Source organism: Pleurodeles waltl, chromosome 8 (genome assembly GCF_031143425.1).
Source record: "Pleurodeles waltl isolate 20211129_DDA chromosome 8, aPleWal1.hap1.20221129, whole genome shotgun sequence".
NCBI lineage: Eukaryota > Metazoa > Chordata > Amphibia > Caudata > Salamandridae > Pleurodeles > Pleurodeles waltl.
Genome location: NC_090447.1, coordinates 348,085,092 through 348,102,240, shown reverse-complemented (window position 1 = coordinate 348,102,240; position 17,149 = coordinate 348,085,092). Strand labels below are relative to the sequence as shown.

At 44.4% G+C, this 17,149-nt stretch overlaps 1 protein-coding gene across 4 annotated transcripts in view; it reads left to right on the top strand.

Moving 5' to 3' along the window:
- USP9X (ubiquitin specific peptidase 9 X-linked) overlaps positions 1 to 17,149 on the top strand; it is a 1,493,361-nt gene that overhangs the window by 823,708 nt on the left and 652,504 nt on the right. For all 4 annotated transcript variants that reach the window (XM_069204214.1, XM_069204212.1, XM_069204215.1 and 1 more), the window contains exon 22: positions 6,867 to 6,997. In XM_069204214.1, coding sequence (XP_069060315.1) covers positions 6,867 to 6,997 — 131 coding nt within the window. The remainder of the gene's footprint in view (positions 1 to 6,866; positions 6,998 to 17,149) is intronic.

The following is a 17,149-nucleotide window of genomic DNA, read 5'->3' as shown; positions in this document are numbered from 1 at the left end:
AAGAAGAGTAAGTGAAATTCAGGCATTTACTATACAAGAACCATTTATTCAAATACACAAAATACACAAAAATAAGGTAGTTCTAAGAACCAACCCAAAATTCTTACCAAAGGTCATCTCACCGTTCCACTTAAATCAAACAGTAGAATTGCCAGTGTTCTTTCCACAGCCAGACTCAATAGCTGAAAGAGCACTACATACATTAGACATCAAAAGAGCACTAATGTACTACATTGACAGAACAAAACTAATTAGGAAAACAAAACAACTATTTATTGCATTTCAAAAACCTCATACAGGAAATCCAATATCAAAACAAGGTATAGCTAGATGGAGAGTTAGGTGCATCCAAACCTGATATCTTAAAGCAAAGAGACAGCTGCCTATTACACCAAAGGCACACTCAACCAGAAAGAAATGTGCTACCATGGCCTTTCTAGGAAATATTCCAATGAACGAAATATGTAAGGCAGCAACATGGTCTACGCCTCACACATTTACTAAGCACTACTGTGTAGACGTGTTATCTGCACAACAAGCCACAGTAGGTCAAGCTGTACTAAGAACTTTATTTCAAACTACTTCCACTCCTACAGGCTGAACCACCGCTTTTGGGGAGATAACTGCTTACTAGTCTATGCACAGCATGTGTATCTGCAGCTACACATGCCACCGAACGGAAAATGTCACTTACCCAGTGTACATCTGTTCGTGGCATTAGTCGCTGCAGATTCACATGCGTCCACCCGCCTCCCCGGGAGCCTGTAGCCGTTTGGAAGTAATCTTCAACATTTGTACATTTGTAAATATATTACTTTAACCTTCATTTTGTACATACTTATTCTTTCCATTGCATGGGCACTATTACTAACATACACAACTCCTACCTCACCCTCTGCGGGGAAAACAATCTAACATGGAGTCGACGCCCATGCGCAATGGAACCAAAGTAGGAGGAGTCCCTCGGTCTCGTGACTCGAAAAGACTTCTTCGAAGAAAAACAACTTGTAACACTCCGACCCAACACCAGACGGCGGACTATGCACAGCATGTGAATCTGCAGCGACTAATGCCACGAACAGATGTACACTGGGTAAGTGACATTTTCCTTTTCTATATAAAAACGATTGGCCTGGAGTAAGTCTTTGAGTATGTGTTCCTCATTTATTGCCTTTGTGTGTGTACAACAAATGCTTAACACTACCCTCTGATAAGCCTACTGCTCAACCACACTACCACAAAATATAGCATTAGAATTATCTAATTTTGCCACTATCTTACCTCTAAAGGGAATCCTTGGACTCTGTACACACTATATCTCACTTTGAGATAGTATATACAGAGCCAACTTCCTACAATCTGCAACTAGAATATTTCTCTACCAGATAATTCATTACAGAAGTAAAATACTTGTTCAGCAGGTCTGTCATCTTCTTAGCCCCGGATTGGACCAGGCGAGTGTGCTACCCTGGTCTCTTGTACCTTATCATTTGACGTCCGATTGTCCTACCTCTTCAGGGGAAACCACTTATCTCTGAGAAAAGGAGGGGATCTTGCAACCCAGTCTGCACAACCTGCGCCTCCATGTGTGTGGAGATTGAACAGTGACAGCAAAAGGTTTTGAAGGAGACATGTATGTTTGATCTTTCAGAAAACTCATCACAACAGATGACTTAAAGTGGGAAGGATGGTCCAGCAAACACAAAAAGGCTAAATAGGCCGAGATTTAACACATGCCCATTGCACGGCCTTGCTGTGCTACCAGTATTACACACAACAAATCAGCAGAAAGCTTGCCTTGTGATTATATTTCTCCCAGCATGCCAAATAGATGGACTTGGTTTAGGAAGATTGGGCTGCAGGAATTGCATCCACTACTTCAGATGGAAAATCAAAATTACTCACTTTGAGCCTCTTAATAGCTGTTCATTGAAACCTTTAACTATCGGGACATTCTCATCATGTTCACTCCTGTGCGCCGCATGAGAGAGGTGCAGGAACTATCAGTGCAGCCTGAGTACATCACTTTATTTTATTTTATATTGGTACTGAGGACCCAGGCTACCTTTCTGCTTAAAGTGATATTGCCCTTACATGTTGGACCTTCCATCTCCCTGCTATATATTTTCACTATGACACACTTCTTGAAAGAACAGGAGATGGATCAAACCATGTGTAAGGGTACTCCCTCCTTGAAGGATGTCACTGAATGCATATTAGCTCACTACACCTAGGCTAAGGCTGCTACCATGGCGATACCAAGGGAAGTTCCTGTCTCAGACATCTGTCAGGCTACAACATGGGTGTTCATGCACACATTCACCAAGCACTGTTAACGTGACGGATAAGACCACAGAGAGTGTCATTTGTCTGCTAGTCCAGCAGGACTGTTTCGTTTTGAGTGCACTTCGCAGATCTTTTGCCATGTGAGAGATGAGCTTTGTGAGGGATCTTCAGTTAGTAGTATGCATTTAAAGAACATTTTACTTACCTCCAGTAGTGCATTTCACCTTGTGAACTGTGTCTAACCACAGATTCTTCATCACCCTCTTGTCTCCCTGTTACATGAAGTCACAACTTAAAAAAAAAAAAAAGTTACAGGTTAGTTTTTACACATTTTCATCCGCAATTATTTTATTGATCTGTGTTTGAGGGCACTGAAAGAGGACAATTCAGAAACTGTTGTAAGTGTGCAGGGATGGCATGTATATTAAGCTCCATTTTCTCACTTCCAGGGTAGTGCGTTCTTGCGCACACACAGTGCTACCTCCTGGTATGCGGAACCTAGTGCTTGAGAAATCTCTGGGTCCAGCCTGACAACTGTGAATATTCACAACGTGCAAAATCTGACAGAGTATCCACCAGAATGAGCACTGCTGGAATTGCCTATTTGTTTTGCTTCCATCAAGTGAGGAATTTGTCGTGGTGGTGTTAGGATTTTAGTACACATGGTGGGAGGGAGTTAAGGATGGCTATGAGGATGTGGGGAAGGGACTGAGAGTCTAGATTTGTTACATATTGGCCCTGTTCTTGTTAGTCTTAGGAATTTCTTGATCATTCTTATTTCTTAATGACATACTGCTTTTTGATGCTAACAAGATGAAGGATACTTGATCCATTCAGTGGTGACCGGTATGGGGGATTTGTCAAAAAGCTAATCTAGTCCAGATCTTTTCACGTCTTAAGAGTATTAAGTATACCAAATATTTTTATAGTTTGACAGGTAAAAAAATATAAAATTCAAATCACATCTACGTATTTATGGATGGGGCCTGGTGCTAACAAAAGTTAATTTGTGTTGTAAAGAGCCTAGCACTGCCAGGAATTTCTGACAGATAATAGTGATCTATTAAGTCAAAGACAGGACAAAGGCTCTGAATCACTTAATCACATTTTTTGTATTTTTTTATTTTATTTTATTTTTTATAAATATCAGGCATGATGTTTTCTGAGGCTGATGAACTGAATGGCAGGATAAAAGGTGGCAAGGGAGACAAGTGTGGGAGGGTAGGTTACACAGTGATGAGTAGAGTGTAGGAAAGTAGCATCTTTCTGGCTTAGCTGCCCCCACTTTTTGTCTGGTTAGCATGTTTAGACTGTACTACATTGGGATCCTGCTAACACGGATCCTAGTGCCAGTGCTTTCTCCCATAAATTGAATTGGCAATTTATTTACACCCCCCAATCGGCATACTGGTGCACCTATGTAGGTGTGGCCACATCTCCTTAACAAATAGGTGTCACTGTACTTGGGTATGGTTGCCTCTGAGCGCTTCCAGACTGCTTTCAAGGGCACATTTGGTGCCCTCCTTGCATAAACTGGTTTGCTCCAGTGCAGAAACCCTAACTCCAGCTCTGGCGTGAAACCTCACAAAGGACAGGTGAGTAACCACCCCCATGTCCATCTCCTTCCCTAGGGAGGTGCACAGAGCTCTACCAGGTGGCCACTTGATTCTGCCACCTTGAAAATATAATGAGCAGATGCCCTTGGGGAGCGTCTGACTGGTCAGTCCAGATAGGTGGTGTCCCTGCTCCCACCTCCCCCACACCCCTCCTGATAGGTGGGTCCCTGCAGAAAGTGTCCAACCCTCTTCCTGGGTTAGTTGGGGACTCACCTGAGGATGGGACCCTAGATTTGTCTGGAAGACTTCAGGAACCGTCTGCACGTCTTCTCTGGAAGACACTTCTGCAACCTGGACACCAGAACCACTGCTGTTCTTCGCTGGAACTAAGAGCAAGACTGTAATCAGTAGGAGGTCTCCTGCACCTACAGCCACCTCAGCGACGACGACCGGTTTAGGAGTCCTGCATCCTCAAGGCTCTACAACACAGGTGGTGGTTCTGTGGCTTTCCAGAGGTCTTCCTTGCCACCGGGAAGTCTGTGGTCCCTCGCTGGAGCTGCTTGACCGGAACCCCTGTGCACCACGTCGATTTGTTATTGCCAAGGCTTGTTGGTCCTTCAGTCCAGAGATCTCCTAGCTCCAAAAAGCAGAAAGACGTCTTCTCTGCAACACTTGCAACATGGGGCATCTCACTTTGCTGTGCTGTTTGAAGCCTCCCTGCAACTTCCTGTGCTGGCTGCCAGAGGGTCCTCCTGGGGGCTCCAGGGAATCCTGCTGGTTCTCCTGCTTGCTGAGGGCTGGCCCTGATCTACCTGCCAAAGTTGGGTCAGCTGGACCTTGCTGGTGCCCAAATCCTGCAAACTGCGCCACTTCCCTGCATTTGCCAAGGCTTGTTGGTGTTCCAGCTGACCACTGACCCCTCTGCTTTTCGATGACCAGCGAGACACAGCTCGTAGAAAACTCCTGGGATCTTCCTGCACTGCCTAAACTCCACAGCTGCACTACTTCATCCACTGTCCAACAGGAAAGCCTCTCCAAGAAGGGTGGGCATTGCCCTTCAGCACCGCATGGGCTTCTCTGGGTGGTCTGGACTCTGCCCACTCTTTTCTTAGGTCCTCTGTGTCTGGAATACATGCATGGGTTCCTCAGACCTTGTCTACGGGTCACGACAGCAGCTGGACTACTGAGGTCCCCATTGACTTCAACAGGAGGTTCCAACACAACTTCACCATTATGCAGCTGGGCTCCTTGATGTAGGTACTCTACTGTTCTGGGTATCCACAGGTCCTCTGGGAAGGATCCAAAGATGCAAAAACTCCAACCATGACTTACCTATGTTATCCTATGGACACTGACCTGGGATTACAACTATGCACATGTACGACAAGGGAATCCTGCCTACTTACCTCTGGGGTTTTAATACTTACCCAGTCCTAAGGGTCCGTGGGTGGTTGTGTGGCTCGGGAGTGGTTTTCACTTCCCATTGTTTTTTTTTGTTTTTTCCTATATGATCTGGCCCCCTCATCGGGGCCCATGTTATTTTATGCCTTTACTTACCTTTTGCTAAGTGTATCTTTGTATATTCATATCTCCGGTTAGGAGATATACCGAAGTTAGTTTTATAGTGTGTTTTACAATAAATGTAACATACTTTTCTAACACTAGTGTGGTTCTTTCCTGTGTGTACATCACTGACTGACCTGTGTGGTATTTGCAACCACTTTACACCCTCCTGGATAAGTCTTATCTGCTCTCCACGTATACCCTTTCAAGAGCTCTGGTAATCTAGAACTGCCTACACTGTCACTAAAGGTTACTTGGACTCAATACAGGTGCCTCACCTATAAGGTGTTCACCAAAACTGAGCCAGCCTCCTACCTAGAGTACTGAGGGAGTTGTGCAATGTTGTGAAATGACAGGAGCATTCCTACTCAGCCATTCAGTGACTGGGAGCCTAATCAGAATTTTGTCCCCTGTCCTTAACTTATGACTACATTACATTATCAGTGAGTGCTTTTTCAGTGTTGGAAAGGTGAATTGATTTTGCTCCTACACTTGAAATTAACAACTTGTTAAGCATGAAATGAGGCGCGCCATAGCTGGTTGTTGGCTGGTTTTGCTAAATGTCTGTCGGTACAAGCATAGTGGTCAGAGGACTCATATCCATTCTCAAAGGAGTAAATCATGGCTGTACCTAGTCTGTCTCCATTTTGAATAAGTTCCATGTCATAGTATTTCTGTGGAATAAATAGACTGGATCCGTCATGGAATTGTGTGTGGCGTTAGTGTAATAGTAGGTGCGGAAGGACAAAGCCAGATTTTGGTAATTTGTTAAACATCTTCCACAAATCATATGAAAAGGAGCACCAGAAGTTGGCCTGAAAGGACAAAGTACAATGAAAAAAGTGTGCAGGAGGTGATCAACAAAGTTAGAGGTAAAGAAGGTTAGGGCACTAAAAGAATATAAATAGGCAGCCCACAGATGATTAGATGAATAATATGGTGTTCAGAGGGAAATACAGTGGAAGCGGCGCAAAGATAAACCTACCAAATATTTTCACCAAGTGTATCAGCCAGGTAAAGGCCAATTGTGGTGAAAAAAATAAAAAAATAAGAGGAAAGTAGTATGGTGGAACTGGATCATTGAACCGCTTTGATCGTGTTTTCTTTAAAGTTACATACAACTGTAAGTTTAAGCTTGTATATGCAACAATGTCTTTAAAAAAATATAGAAAAAATATTGTTTTTTAACAATTCTGTATGCAAGTTGTGATAACTGCTTACTTAAAAGAAATATCAGCAATGAGTTATGTGTATGTTGGAGGGAGTGCAGTAGTTGACCATTTAAATATTGTGTGATTTTCTAACTTTTAAACTGCTCCAATTACGAATGTCAGTGCTATGGAATAGTATTTTGAATAAAGTGGGCCTGATATGCAATGAGAAGAGTTTACATAAATGTTAATGAATAAAATAACCTTATTTTAAGTAATATAAAATGTGTATCCATCTGTTTTGTTGCAGACAATACTACTGTTGAAAAATTAAGAGCTATATGCTTAGATCATGCTAAACTTGGAGAAAGCAGCCTTAGCCAGTCTCTGGACTCACTTTTCTTTGGTCCCTCTGCATCCCAAGTGCTATACCTGACAGAGGTTTGTATTTCCATAGTTTCTAATAGTTTATCAAATGACGCTATGTCAGCTGGACAAATTTAAAATGTTTTAGATCAAGCGTAGGCCATCACCCCCTAATACCAGTGATCAGCAGATCATTCTGTTTGCTAATAGAAAAAGAAAGCCCTGTCAGTGTTTTTTATTTTTAACTATCACTCATAATGATAAATTTTGACTGGTATGTAATAATCTAAGCCTTACTGTTGTTTCAGGGGCTAGTAGTACAAGCAAATTATATGATGGGACTGCCCAGGGTTGTTCTTCCGTTTGTGTGACATCTTTTCCAGACAGAGGACTAATATTGGGAAAAAAAAGACTGCCTAACCCTTTCAGATGTGTCACTCTAGCACATTGGTGTTCTGGGTAATTCTGGGGTTGAACATATTACAAACTAACCAGGTACACTGTCTCGAAACATGTGATGCCTCAAAATCTATTCATTGAGAACATGCAGGTCACCTTAAACATTTTCTTAGTAAGATTAAGTGCCCTCACCCACCAATTAGGTGGCATGCTTCCTCACTGGGGCTCTTTGCCAGAGATCTTTTGTAAAAATGTTGTGAATCTCAAGCCTGTGTTTTGGCTTGAGTGTGAAGGACTGGAAAAGTGGGTTAGAATTAGCTATATGTACTAATGCTATCTCTTTATACAAGGCTGTGGCTTCTATGCCAAGATTAAAAACAAGCATGGGGACTGGAACCGGAAACAATGATCAGTGAGTCCCTAAAAAAGCTGTCTTTAATTGTATGCTTCCTACACTATCAGAAAAAGGTCCACATGTTTGAAATCCTTATCAGTCCCTATGGATATATTGGTGTTTCGTTGGGACCATAAGAAAACCTAATACTTGCTTCAAAGAGAGTAAGATGGTTGTGATTAGTGTGCCTATTTTAATATATCTTAAACTAACGTGTGTATGAGCTTCCCCTGCTAGTGACCCTCCCTCAGTGTGGGTTCTGCAGCTCCCACGTATTTTGTTTGTAGATGCTGTTAGGCTATTCCACCTACCCCTGCTCCACGTACCTGATGAAAATGTTGTTCCTCAATGTCAGTGCTTATCGTGCCGGCGGCAAACTTTGGCTCTAGCCAGATGTCGTCAGATATCGCTGTAGGAACCAGACTCTCTATACATACTATATACAAATGATATATATATAGCTCTCATAGGGTGTTTATCTACTACCGTGCTCTAAAAATTGGAAGAACTGGAGCTTCTCACAGGAGTGTTGTGAAGGAACCTGATTGGTTGGAACATACGTTTGGTCTATTGAGGAAAACAAATACTTGGATATGTTACTAAACTGAAGAACCTAGGGCCTTTCCAGTCTATACCTATCATTGCACTGCTTTTCTAAGGTACTGTGGGACTCCCATCTCGACGACGGGAATAATTCAAGCATGTGAATCAATGAAATATTCCAGTACTGGAGGACTACAGTTACAGGTTAGTAACTCATTTTCATATAGGGCTTGGGGTATAGAATAGATGTTACAAGAATATTAGTTGTAAAGTAAATAACATAATGTTGAACTTGAAAGTATCAACCACTACACAATTCAAGAATGATAATGTACAACAGGACTGGATAGCTTTTTAGAGCTAGTGCTTAGTAATATGACAAATAAGCCTTCAAATCATGAAGTTCAGAGTCTGAAAAATAAGAAAAGGAAGCACAGTGTTTTGGATTGAAACCAGTTATGTAGTTAACATGCAGTGAAAGTATACTGGCTTAATAGGACATCATTTCTTGAAGTAAAAGTACATTCGAGGTACTTCTAAAACCAATACATAATCAATTGTGTCTGAATGTTCACTGTCCTGATATTTCACATTTCATGTTTGAACTCAGTACTGGAGATGAGCTTGTTCAGCATAGTTAGTGTGATAGACCTCATCTTACTGACAAATCAGAAAGTACTGAACTATTAACACGGGGAGACACCACAGATGAGGGGATTGAGATCTCTGCTATTTTTTATTAACCTTTTGTGTCTGATTTTAAAGCATGGGGTTCCCTTAAACTATCAGCACCACTCATCTTCTTTGACATGTGACAGTCTAAGTTAATTCTTTATATGCAGATATGTATAGGTCTGTTAATGGATCTACAAAGTGGTTTGGACACTTAAGACAGCATTGAATTTCCTGCTTCAAAGAAACCAATCTCAACAGGATAGTCACATTTTGTGTCTGTCACAAGTAAAGTGTCAAAGATTCTAGACGTTCCACTCCACTGAACAACCAACATTGTTGAACAGGAACAACCAGGCTAAGAATAAGCTAGAATTCCATAGGCAGTGCTTATGGAGCGTGAAGTAAAGATAAGTCCTGACAGATAAATCCTTTCTATCTGCTCATCCGATCTCGTAGATGTTGATAATGCAGGCCTTTTCAGCCAGATGCATGCTAGATACATTTCCAACACCACCTGATAGTCAAAGAAATTTGAGGGACACGCCTCCAAGGATGAAAATCAAAATTAATACTTAATCAGCTGTAATGATGAGGATAAATTATTTTTCATAATTACCCTTAAATGAAACCTACTTTATCCTATAATAGTTAGCAATACTTTTATGTATTCATTTTTGCAAACTAATTTATCCATTCACATTTCTCATGCTTAAATTCATATTAAAACATACCTAAAGCAACAGGCAACTCTTAATTGAATTGCAGTTGGACATTATACATATCTGGAATCCCTTGTGTGTGTTTTACATATTTTGTTAATAATGACTGGCTTTGCAACATGCCAGCGTATCACTGGAGTAAATGCAGCCAGCTAACATCAGCTGTTGGACCGTAATCTTACATACTCTGTGAGAGATAGCTGGGCTTGTGATGATCAGAATTCATGAATAAATTAGAGATTTTTTCATCTTGTTGCAGAGTGCTTTAGATGTAGGAATACAATTGATGGAAACTAGGATAGGTACACTGGACATGGTCATTGGGTTGATGTGCACTGGTATCATGCTTAGAATGCATTGCTGAGTGATATCCACCAGGTGTTCTAGAGACAGGCTCAACCTTTGAATGTCTGCGGAAAAGGAGCATCTTTCTGGCATAGTTATTCCCACTTTCTGCCTGATGTCAGTGAGTTTAGACTGTAGTACACTGGAATCCTGCTAACCAGGACCCCAGTGTTGGTGCTCTCTCCTCTAAATTTGGTTTTATGGAAACTTTTACACCCCACAATTGGCATACTGGTGCACCCATGTAAGTCCCTAGTATAGGTACTTAGGTACCCAGGCCATTGGTGCACCAGGGGTCTCCCATGGGCTTCAGCATGTATTATGCTACCCATGGAAGCCCATGCAAACTGTCCGCAGGCCTGCCATTGCAGCCTGCATGAAATGGTGGATGCACCTTTTACTTTAGATATAAAGCTTGCCTTATATTGTGGTCACTGTACTGGGACACTGTAAGTCACCCCTATGGCAGGCCCTTCAGCTCAAGGGCAGGGTGCATGGTCCGTAGTGTGATGGCTTAACTAAACTTGGGTATGTTTAGTATCAAACATGTTGGAATCTTGCAACTACACTGGTTTCAGTGTTAGTTACATGATAGCATGTACTCAGGGTGTTCCCTACATGATCCCCCATATCTGCCTGTACAGCCTTGCAGGGTCTGCATGCCAGCCTGTGTTGCTGCCGATCCTAGGCACTGTTCTACCCTCCTGATGATGTCTTCTGTCCATCTTGGGAGACAGTGAGCCCTTGCTGTAGCTATTGGGATTGAACGCCTGTGCACCTTGTCCGTTGCTGTTACCAAGGCTTGTTGACTCTTCCTCCATAAGACCTTCATGCTCTAAAAAGCTCCAGCCTTTAGCACTCTGAAACTCCAAGAACAGCATCCACCCTGCAACTCCTGCGGTGTGGAACTTCACTGCTGAGGCCTCCCTCCGAATCCCTGTGCCTGCTGCTAGTAGGTCCTTGTTGGGGCTCCAGCGATTACTGCTGGCACTCCTGCTTGCGGAGGGTCTGCCCTAACTTCCCTCCAAGGGTCTTGGACCTTGGTGTTCCCCCAGAATCGTGCAAACTTCCTTGCAGCTTCTTCCTGCTTTTGCCAAATGCTTGTTGGTGGTTCTGCTGACCACTGACTCCTCTGCAATCCAAAGACCAATGTGGGATAGCTCATGGACAACTCCAAGGATCTTCCTACATCACGTGGACTCAGCAGCTGGACTTCTCTCTTGAACGACTTGCAGGAATTTTTCCCAAAGAAGGGTGGGCATTGCCTATCTCCACCACCTTGATATCTTCCAGTGGTCTGGACACTGTCGCTTTATTTTTCTGATTCTTCTTGCCCGGAATCTGCCCATGGGTTCCACTGACCTGGTCCACGAGTCGCGACAGCAGCTGGACAAACGAGGCTCCCATTGACTCCCAACTAGGTTTTCTGATGTCACTTCACCCATATGCACCCGGACTCCCTGGTGTAGGTACACCACTTTCCTGGGTTTTCCTGGGTGGGGTGCTATTGAACCATCCTTGTGCCAACTGGTTTCCTCATGGTCCTCTGGGAAGAGTCCTGAATCCTGAAATTTTCAACTGTGACTGTCCTGTGTTAGCCTGTGGGACACCCGACTAGATAACTCTGCACACAGGCGCCTGGAGGATTTCTGTTACTTACCTTGGGTAATTTCATACTCCCTCAGCCCCTGGAATCCTAACACACGTACCTTGGTTGTGCACCCCCTTTTTTATACCACTTTCTTAGTGTAGGAAAGTACCATCTTGCCTGGCATGTTACCCCCATTTTTCACTGTATATATGTTGTTTTAGTTGTATGTGTCACTGGGACCCTGTCACCCAGGGCCCCAGTGCTCATAAGTGTGCCTGAATGTGTTACCTGTGTAGTGACTAACTGTCTCACTGAGGCTCTGCTAATCAGAACCTCAGTGGTTATGCTCTCTCATTTCTTTCAAATTGTCACTAACAGGCTAGTGACCAATTTTACCAATTTACATTGGCTTACTGGAACACCCTTATAATTCCCTAGTATATGGTACTGAGGTACCCAGGGTATTGGGGTTCCAGGAGATCCCTATGGGCTGCAGCATTTCCTTTGCCACCCATAGGGAGCTCTGACAATTCTTACACAGGCCTGCCACTGCAGCCTGAGTGAAATAACATCCACGTTATTTCACAGCCATTTTACACTGCACTTAAGTAACTTATGAGTCACCTATATGTCTAACCTTTACCTGGTAAAGGTTAGGTGCAAAGTTACTTAGTGTGAGGGCACCCTGGCACTAGCCAAGGTGCCCCCACATTGTTCAGGGCCAATTCCCCGGACTTTGTGAGTGCGGGGACACCATTACACGCGTGCACTACATATAGGTCACTACCTATATGTAGCTTCACAATGGTAACTCCGAATATGGTCATGTAACATGTCTATGATCATGGAATTGCCCCCTCTATGCCATCCTGGCATAGTTGGCACAATCCCATGATCCCAGTGGTCTGTAGCACAGACCCTGGTACTGCCAAACTGCCTTTCCTGGGGTTTCACTGCAGCTGCTGCTGCTGCCAACCCCTCAGACAGGTTTCTGTCCTCCTGGGGTCAAGCCAGGCTTGTCCCAGGATGGCAGAATAAAGGACTTCCTCTGAGAGAGGGTGTTACACCCTCTCCCTTTGGAAAATGGTGTGAAGGCAGGGGAGGAGTAGCCTCCCCCAGCCTCTGGAAATGCTTTCATGGGCACTTTTGGTGCCCATTTCTGCATAAGCCAGTCTACACCGGTTCAGGGACCCCTTAGCCCTGCTCTGGCACGAAACTGGACAAAGGAAAGGGGAGTGACCACTCCCCTGACCTGCTCCTCCAGTGTGCTCCAGACCTCTGCCATCTTGGAAACAGAGGTGCTGCTGGCACACTGGACTGCTCTGAGTGGCCAGTGCCACCAGGTGACGTCAGAGACTCCTTCTGATAGGCTCCTTCAGGTGTTGCTAGCCTATCCTCTCTCCTAGGTAGCCAAACCCTCTTTTCTGGCTATTTAGGGTCTCTGTCTCTGGGGAAACTTTAGATAACGAATGCAAGAGCTCATCCGAGTTCCTCTGCATCTCTCTCTTCACCTTCTGCCAAGGAATCGACTGCTGACCGCGCTGGAAGCCTGCAAAACTGCAACATAGTAGCAAAGACGACTACTGCAACTCTGTAACGCTGATCCTGCCGCCTTCTCGACTGCTTTCCTGGTGGTGCATGCTGTGGGGGTAGTCTGCCTCCTCTCTGCACTAGAAGCTCCGAAGAAATCTCCCGTGGGTCGACGTAATCGTCCCCCTGCAACCGCAGGCACCAAAGAACTGCATCACCGGTACCTTGGGTCTCCTCTCAGCACGACGAGCGAGGTCCCTTGAATCCAGCAACTCTGTCCAATTGACTCCCACAGTCCAGTGACTCTTCAGTCCAAGTTTGGTGGAAGTAAGTCCTTGCCTCCCCACGCCAGACTGCATTGCTTTGAACCGCGACTTTTGCAGCTACTCCGGCCTCCGTGCACTTTCTGCGGAAATCCTTTGTGCACAGTCCAGCCTGGGTCCACGGCACTCTAACCTGCATTGCACGACCTCCTAAGTTGTTCTCCGGCGACGTGGGACTCCTTTGTGCGACTTCGGGTGAGCACCGTTTCACGCATCCTCGTAGTGCCTGTTTCTGGCACTTCTCCGGGTGCTACCTGCTGCTGAGAGGGCTCCTTGTCTTGCTCGACGTCCCCTCTGTCTCCTGACGCAATTTGCGACATCCTGGTCCCTCCTGGGCCACAGCAGCATCCAAAAACGCTTACTGCACGATTTGCAGCTAGCAAGGCTTGTTGGCGGTCTGTCGGCGGGAAAACACTTCTGCACGACTCTCCACGGCGTGAGGGATCCGTCCTCCAAAGGGGAAGTCTCTAGCCCTTGTCGTTCCTGCAGAAACCTAAGCTTCTTCTGTCCAGTAGAAGCTTCTTTGCACCCACAGCTGGCATTTCCTGGGCATCTGCCCATCTCCGACTTGCTTGTGACTTTTGGACTTGGTCCCCTTGTTCCACAGGTACCTTCGACTGGAAATCCATCGTTGTTGCATTGCTGGTTTGTGTCTTTCCTGCAGAATTCCCCTTTCACGACTTCTATGTCCTTTGGGGAACTTTAGTGCACTTTGCACTCACTTTTCAGGGTCTTGGGGTGGGCTATTTTTCTAACCCTTACTATTTTCTAATAGTCCCAGCGACCCTCTACAAGGTCACATAGGTTTGGGGTCCATTCGTGGTTCGCATTCCACTTTTGGAGTATATGGTTTGTGTTGCCCCTATCCCTATGTGTCCCCATTGCATCCTATTGTAACTATACCTTGTTTGCACTGTTTTCTAAGACTATACTGCATATTTTTGGTATTGTGTACATATATCTTGTGTATATTTCCTATCCTCTCACTGAGGGTACACTCTGAGATACTTTGGCATATTGTCATAAAAATAAAGTACCTTTATTTTTAGTATAACTGTGTATTGTGTTTTCTTATGATATTGTGCATATGACACTAAGTGGTACTGTAGGAGCTTCACTCGTCTCCTAGTTCAGCCTAAGCTGCTCTGCTAAGCTACCATTATCTATCAGCCTATGCAGCTAGACACCATATACACTAATAAGGGATAGCTGGGCCTGGTGCAAGGTGCAAGTACCCCTAGGTACTCACTACAAGCCAGTCCAGCCTCCTACACTTAGTATATGGTTTGACTCCACAGGGTCCCTTGTATATCTATGCTTTTTCTGTTTGTTTCTAAGTATATTTTCTGTGTGTAGCTATCCCCAAGGAGAGAGATACCAATGTTAGGATAATACTAGTGTTATAATAAAGAATCTTTTATTTTTGTAACACTTGGTGTGGTTCTTTCTTGTGTGAACGTCACTGACGGACTATTTTGATATTGTAAGTGCTTTATACTCCTCCTTGATAAGCCTGAGCTGCTCACCACAGCTACCCCTCGAGAGCTTTGGTTGTCTAGTCACCAAAAAACGATCACTAAGGGTTGCTTTGACTCCGTATAGGGTGCAATACCAATGGTGTACTCCATAAACTGAGCCAGCCTCCTACAGTGTCAAATAAAAAAAGGAAAAGAAGCTCAGCATGTGCATAATAGCAGTGGAACCTTTGCAGTAGACCTTAGCGACAGAGAAGTTGATCAGACTATATTGGAAATGTCATTCTTATAAACCACTAGTTGTACAGACTGTCAGCAGATTCAGCTACTCTTCCACAATTTGTCAGCACATTTCTAAAGAAAGACAAATTTAAGATATATGATAGACATCTAGCCGCAAATTCCTTAACTTGGAATCTTCGTCAGGCTGGCTCCGGAAACTTTTTCCCATAGTCCGTCCGCGAGTCGCAAGACTCCGTCATGACGTCGTCCGCTGGATGTGACATCAATAAAGTATATGGCAGATTTTTTAAAGCAATATACTGTTAAATGCTGGATCCTTCTGGTTCTGGGGTCATATAGGGCTTGTAGATTTATCAAGTACCCAAGGTACTGCCTGCGTATGCCTAGTGCCCGCAACACGAAACGCCCCAAAATGCAACATCTACAGTTTTTAAACCTAGATGCATAGTAGTGAATCCAGGCTGGGTGACTTGTGGGGTTCTCACTAGGGTCTGTCACCCAGAATCCTTTGCAAACCTCAAAATCGGCTTAAAAACACATTTTCCTCACTTTTCAGTGCTGCAAAGTTCTGGAAACTGAGGGGAGCCACAAACTTCCTTCCACTCAGCATTCCCCCAAGTCTTCTGATAAAAATGGTATCTCACTGGTACAGGTAGGTCTAGTGCCCTTAACAGGAAACGCCCCAAAACACTATGTGGACACATCACATTTTTCCAATGAAAACTGACGTGTTTTTTGCAAAGTGCCTAGCTGTGGATTTTGGGCTTTAGCTCAGCCAGCACATACGTAAACTTAGCAAACCTACATATTTTTTAAAACTAGACACCTAGGGTAATCCAGAATGGGGTGGCTTTTGGGGCTCTCACCATTTTTGTCCACACATTTCGGTGATGGAAATTTCTGGAATCTGAGGAGAGCCACAAACTTACTTCCATCCAGCATTCCCAAGGTCACCCCATAAAAATGGTACCTCACTTGTGTGGGTAGGTGAAGTACTCCCGCCAGGGAAGGTTCCAAAATGTATTGTGGACAATAATAATAAATAAGGTGAGTGTACTAATTAGTCCTGGGTTCGGGAACCATTTAGGGAAACCTATCAAACCCAGACATTTCTGAAAAGTAGACCTCAAGGGGAGACATCAAAACTCAGGTGCCCTTCCTTACAAAACCAGGTTGTTTTCTGATAGATAATTTTGATGTCTCCGCAGTACAATTTGTTCCCTTCCCTGTTGCGGCCCTGTGCAAAGATGGGGATCACCCAAGCAACCCAAGTCATCCAGCTGGACTGCAAGGTGGGTTTTTGCACTAACTCCATTTTAGAGAGTATGGCCCAAAACTATTTTCAACCTCGCCAACAAAGTAGGAGTCTACTGACATGCCCTAAAACGGGGTGCTAGAGTGCCTCCATGCTCCCTCTGAAATTGTCTACTGCACAATTTGCTGAACGAAGTCAGCATCCAAAAAGAGATGAATGTAGTCGACTGGCAAAAAGTTGGCCGTGTCGACTTTACATCCAGCGTCACCAATAAAAGGTGTAATTTGGGGCTGAACTAAACCGGGGGGCTGCCAAGAGAGCACTGGCCGCTGCAAGCACCTGCTCTCTGGTTTGGGCTAACCCACTGCTGTCCCGCTGCACAGACTGCTTATGAAGGGACTTGACTGTCCTCATGGTCTCCCTCAGAATAACTAGAAGATATGTCGTTGGGTGGGACTCCGCCAACTGAAAAATCACTCCCAGATTCTGCTCCATTGTCCTCTCTCTTTGCCGCTGTTTCAGTATCCAGTCCTGCCTCAGAGCTGTCTGCCGTAACCAGAGTTACAGCTTTAGCAGCAGTCATCCATCGAGATGCCATCTCTGCTACTGGCTAAACTGTTCCTCTAAAACACTAGCCTACGTAGGTGGCAGATATGGTGACAACATTGCTTGTGTGTGTGTGAGCGCAACAGTATATGTCAGTCACCTTACCTTCGCTTCTTCCCTCAATCAGCA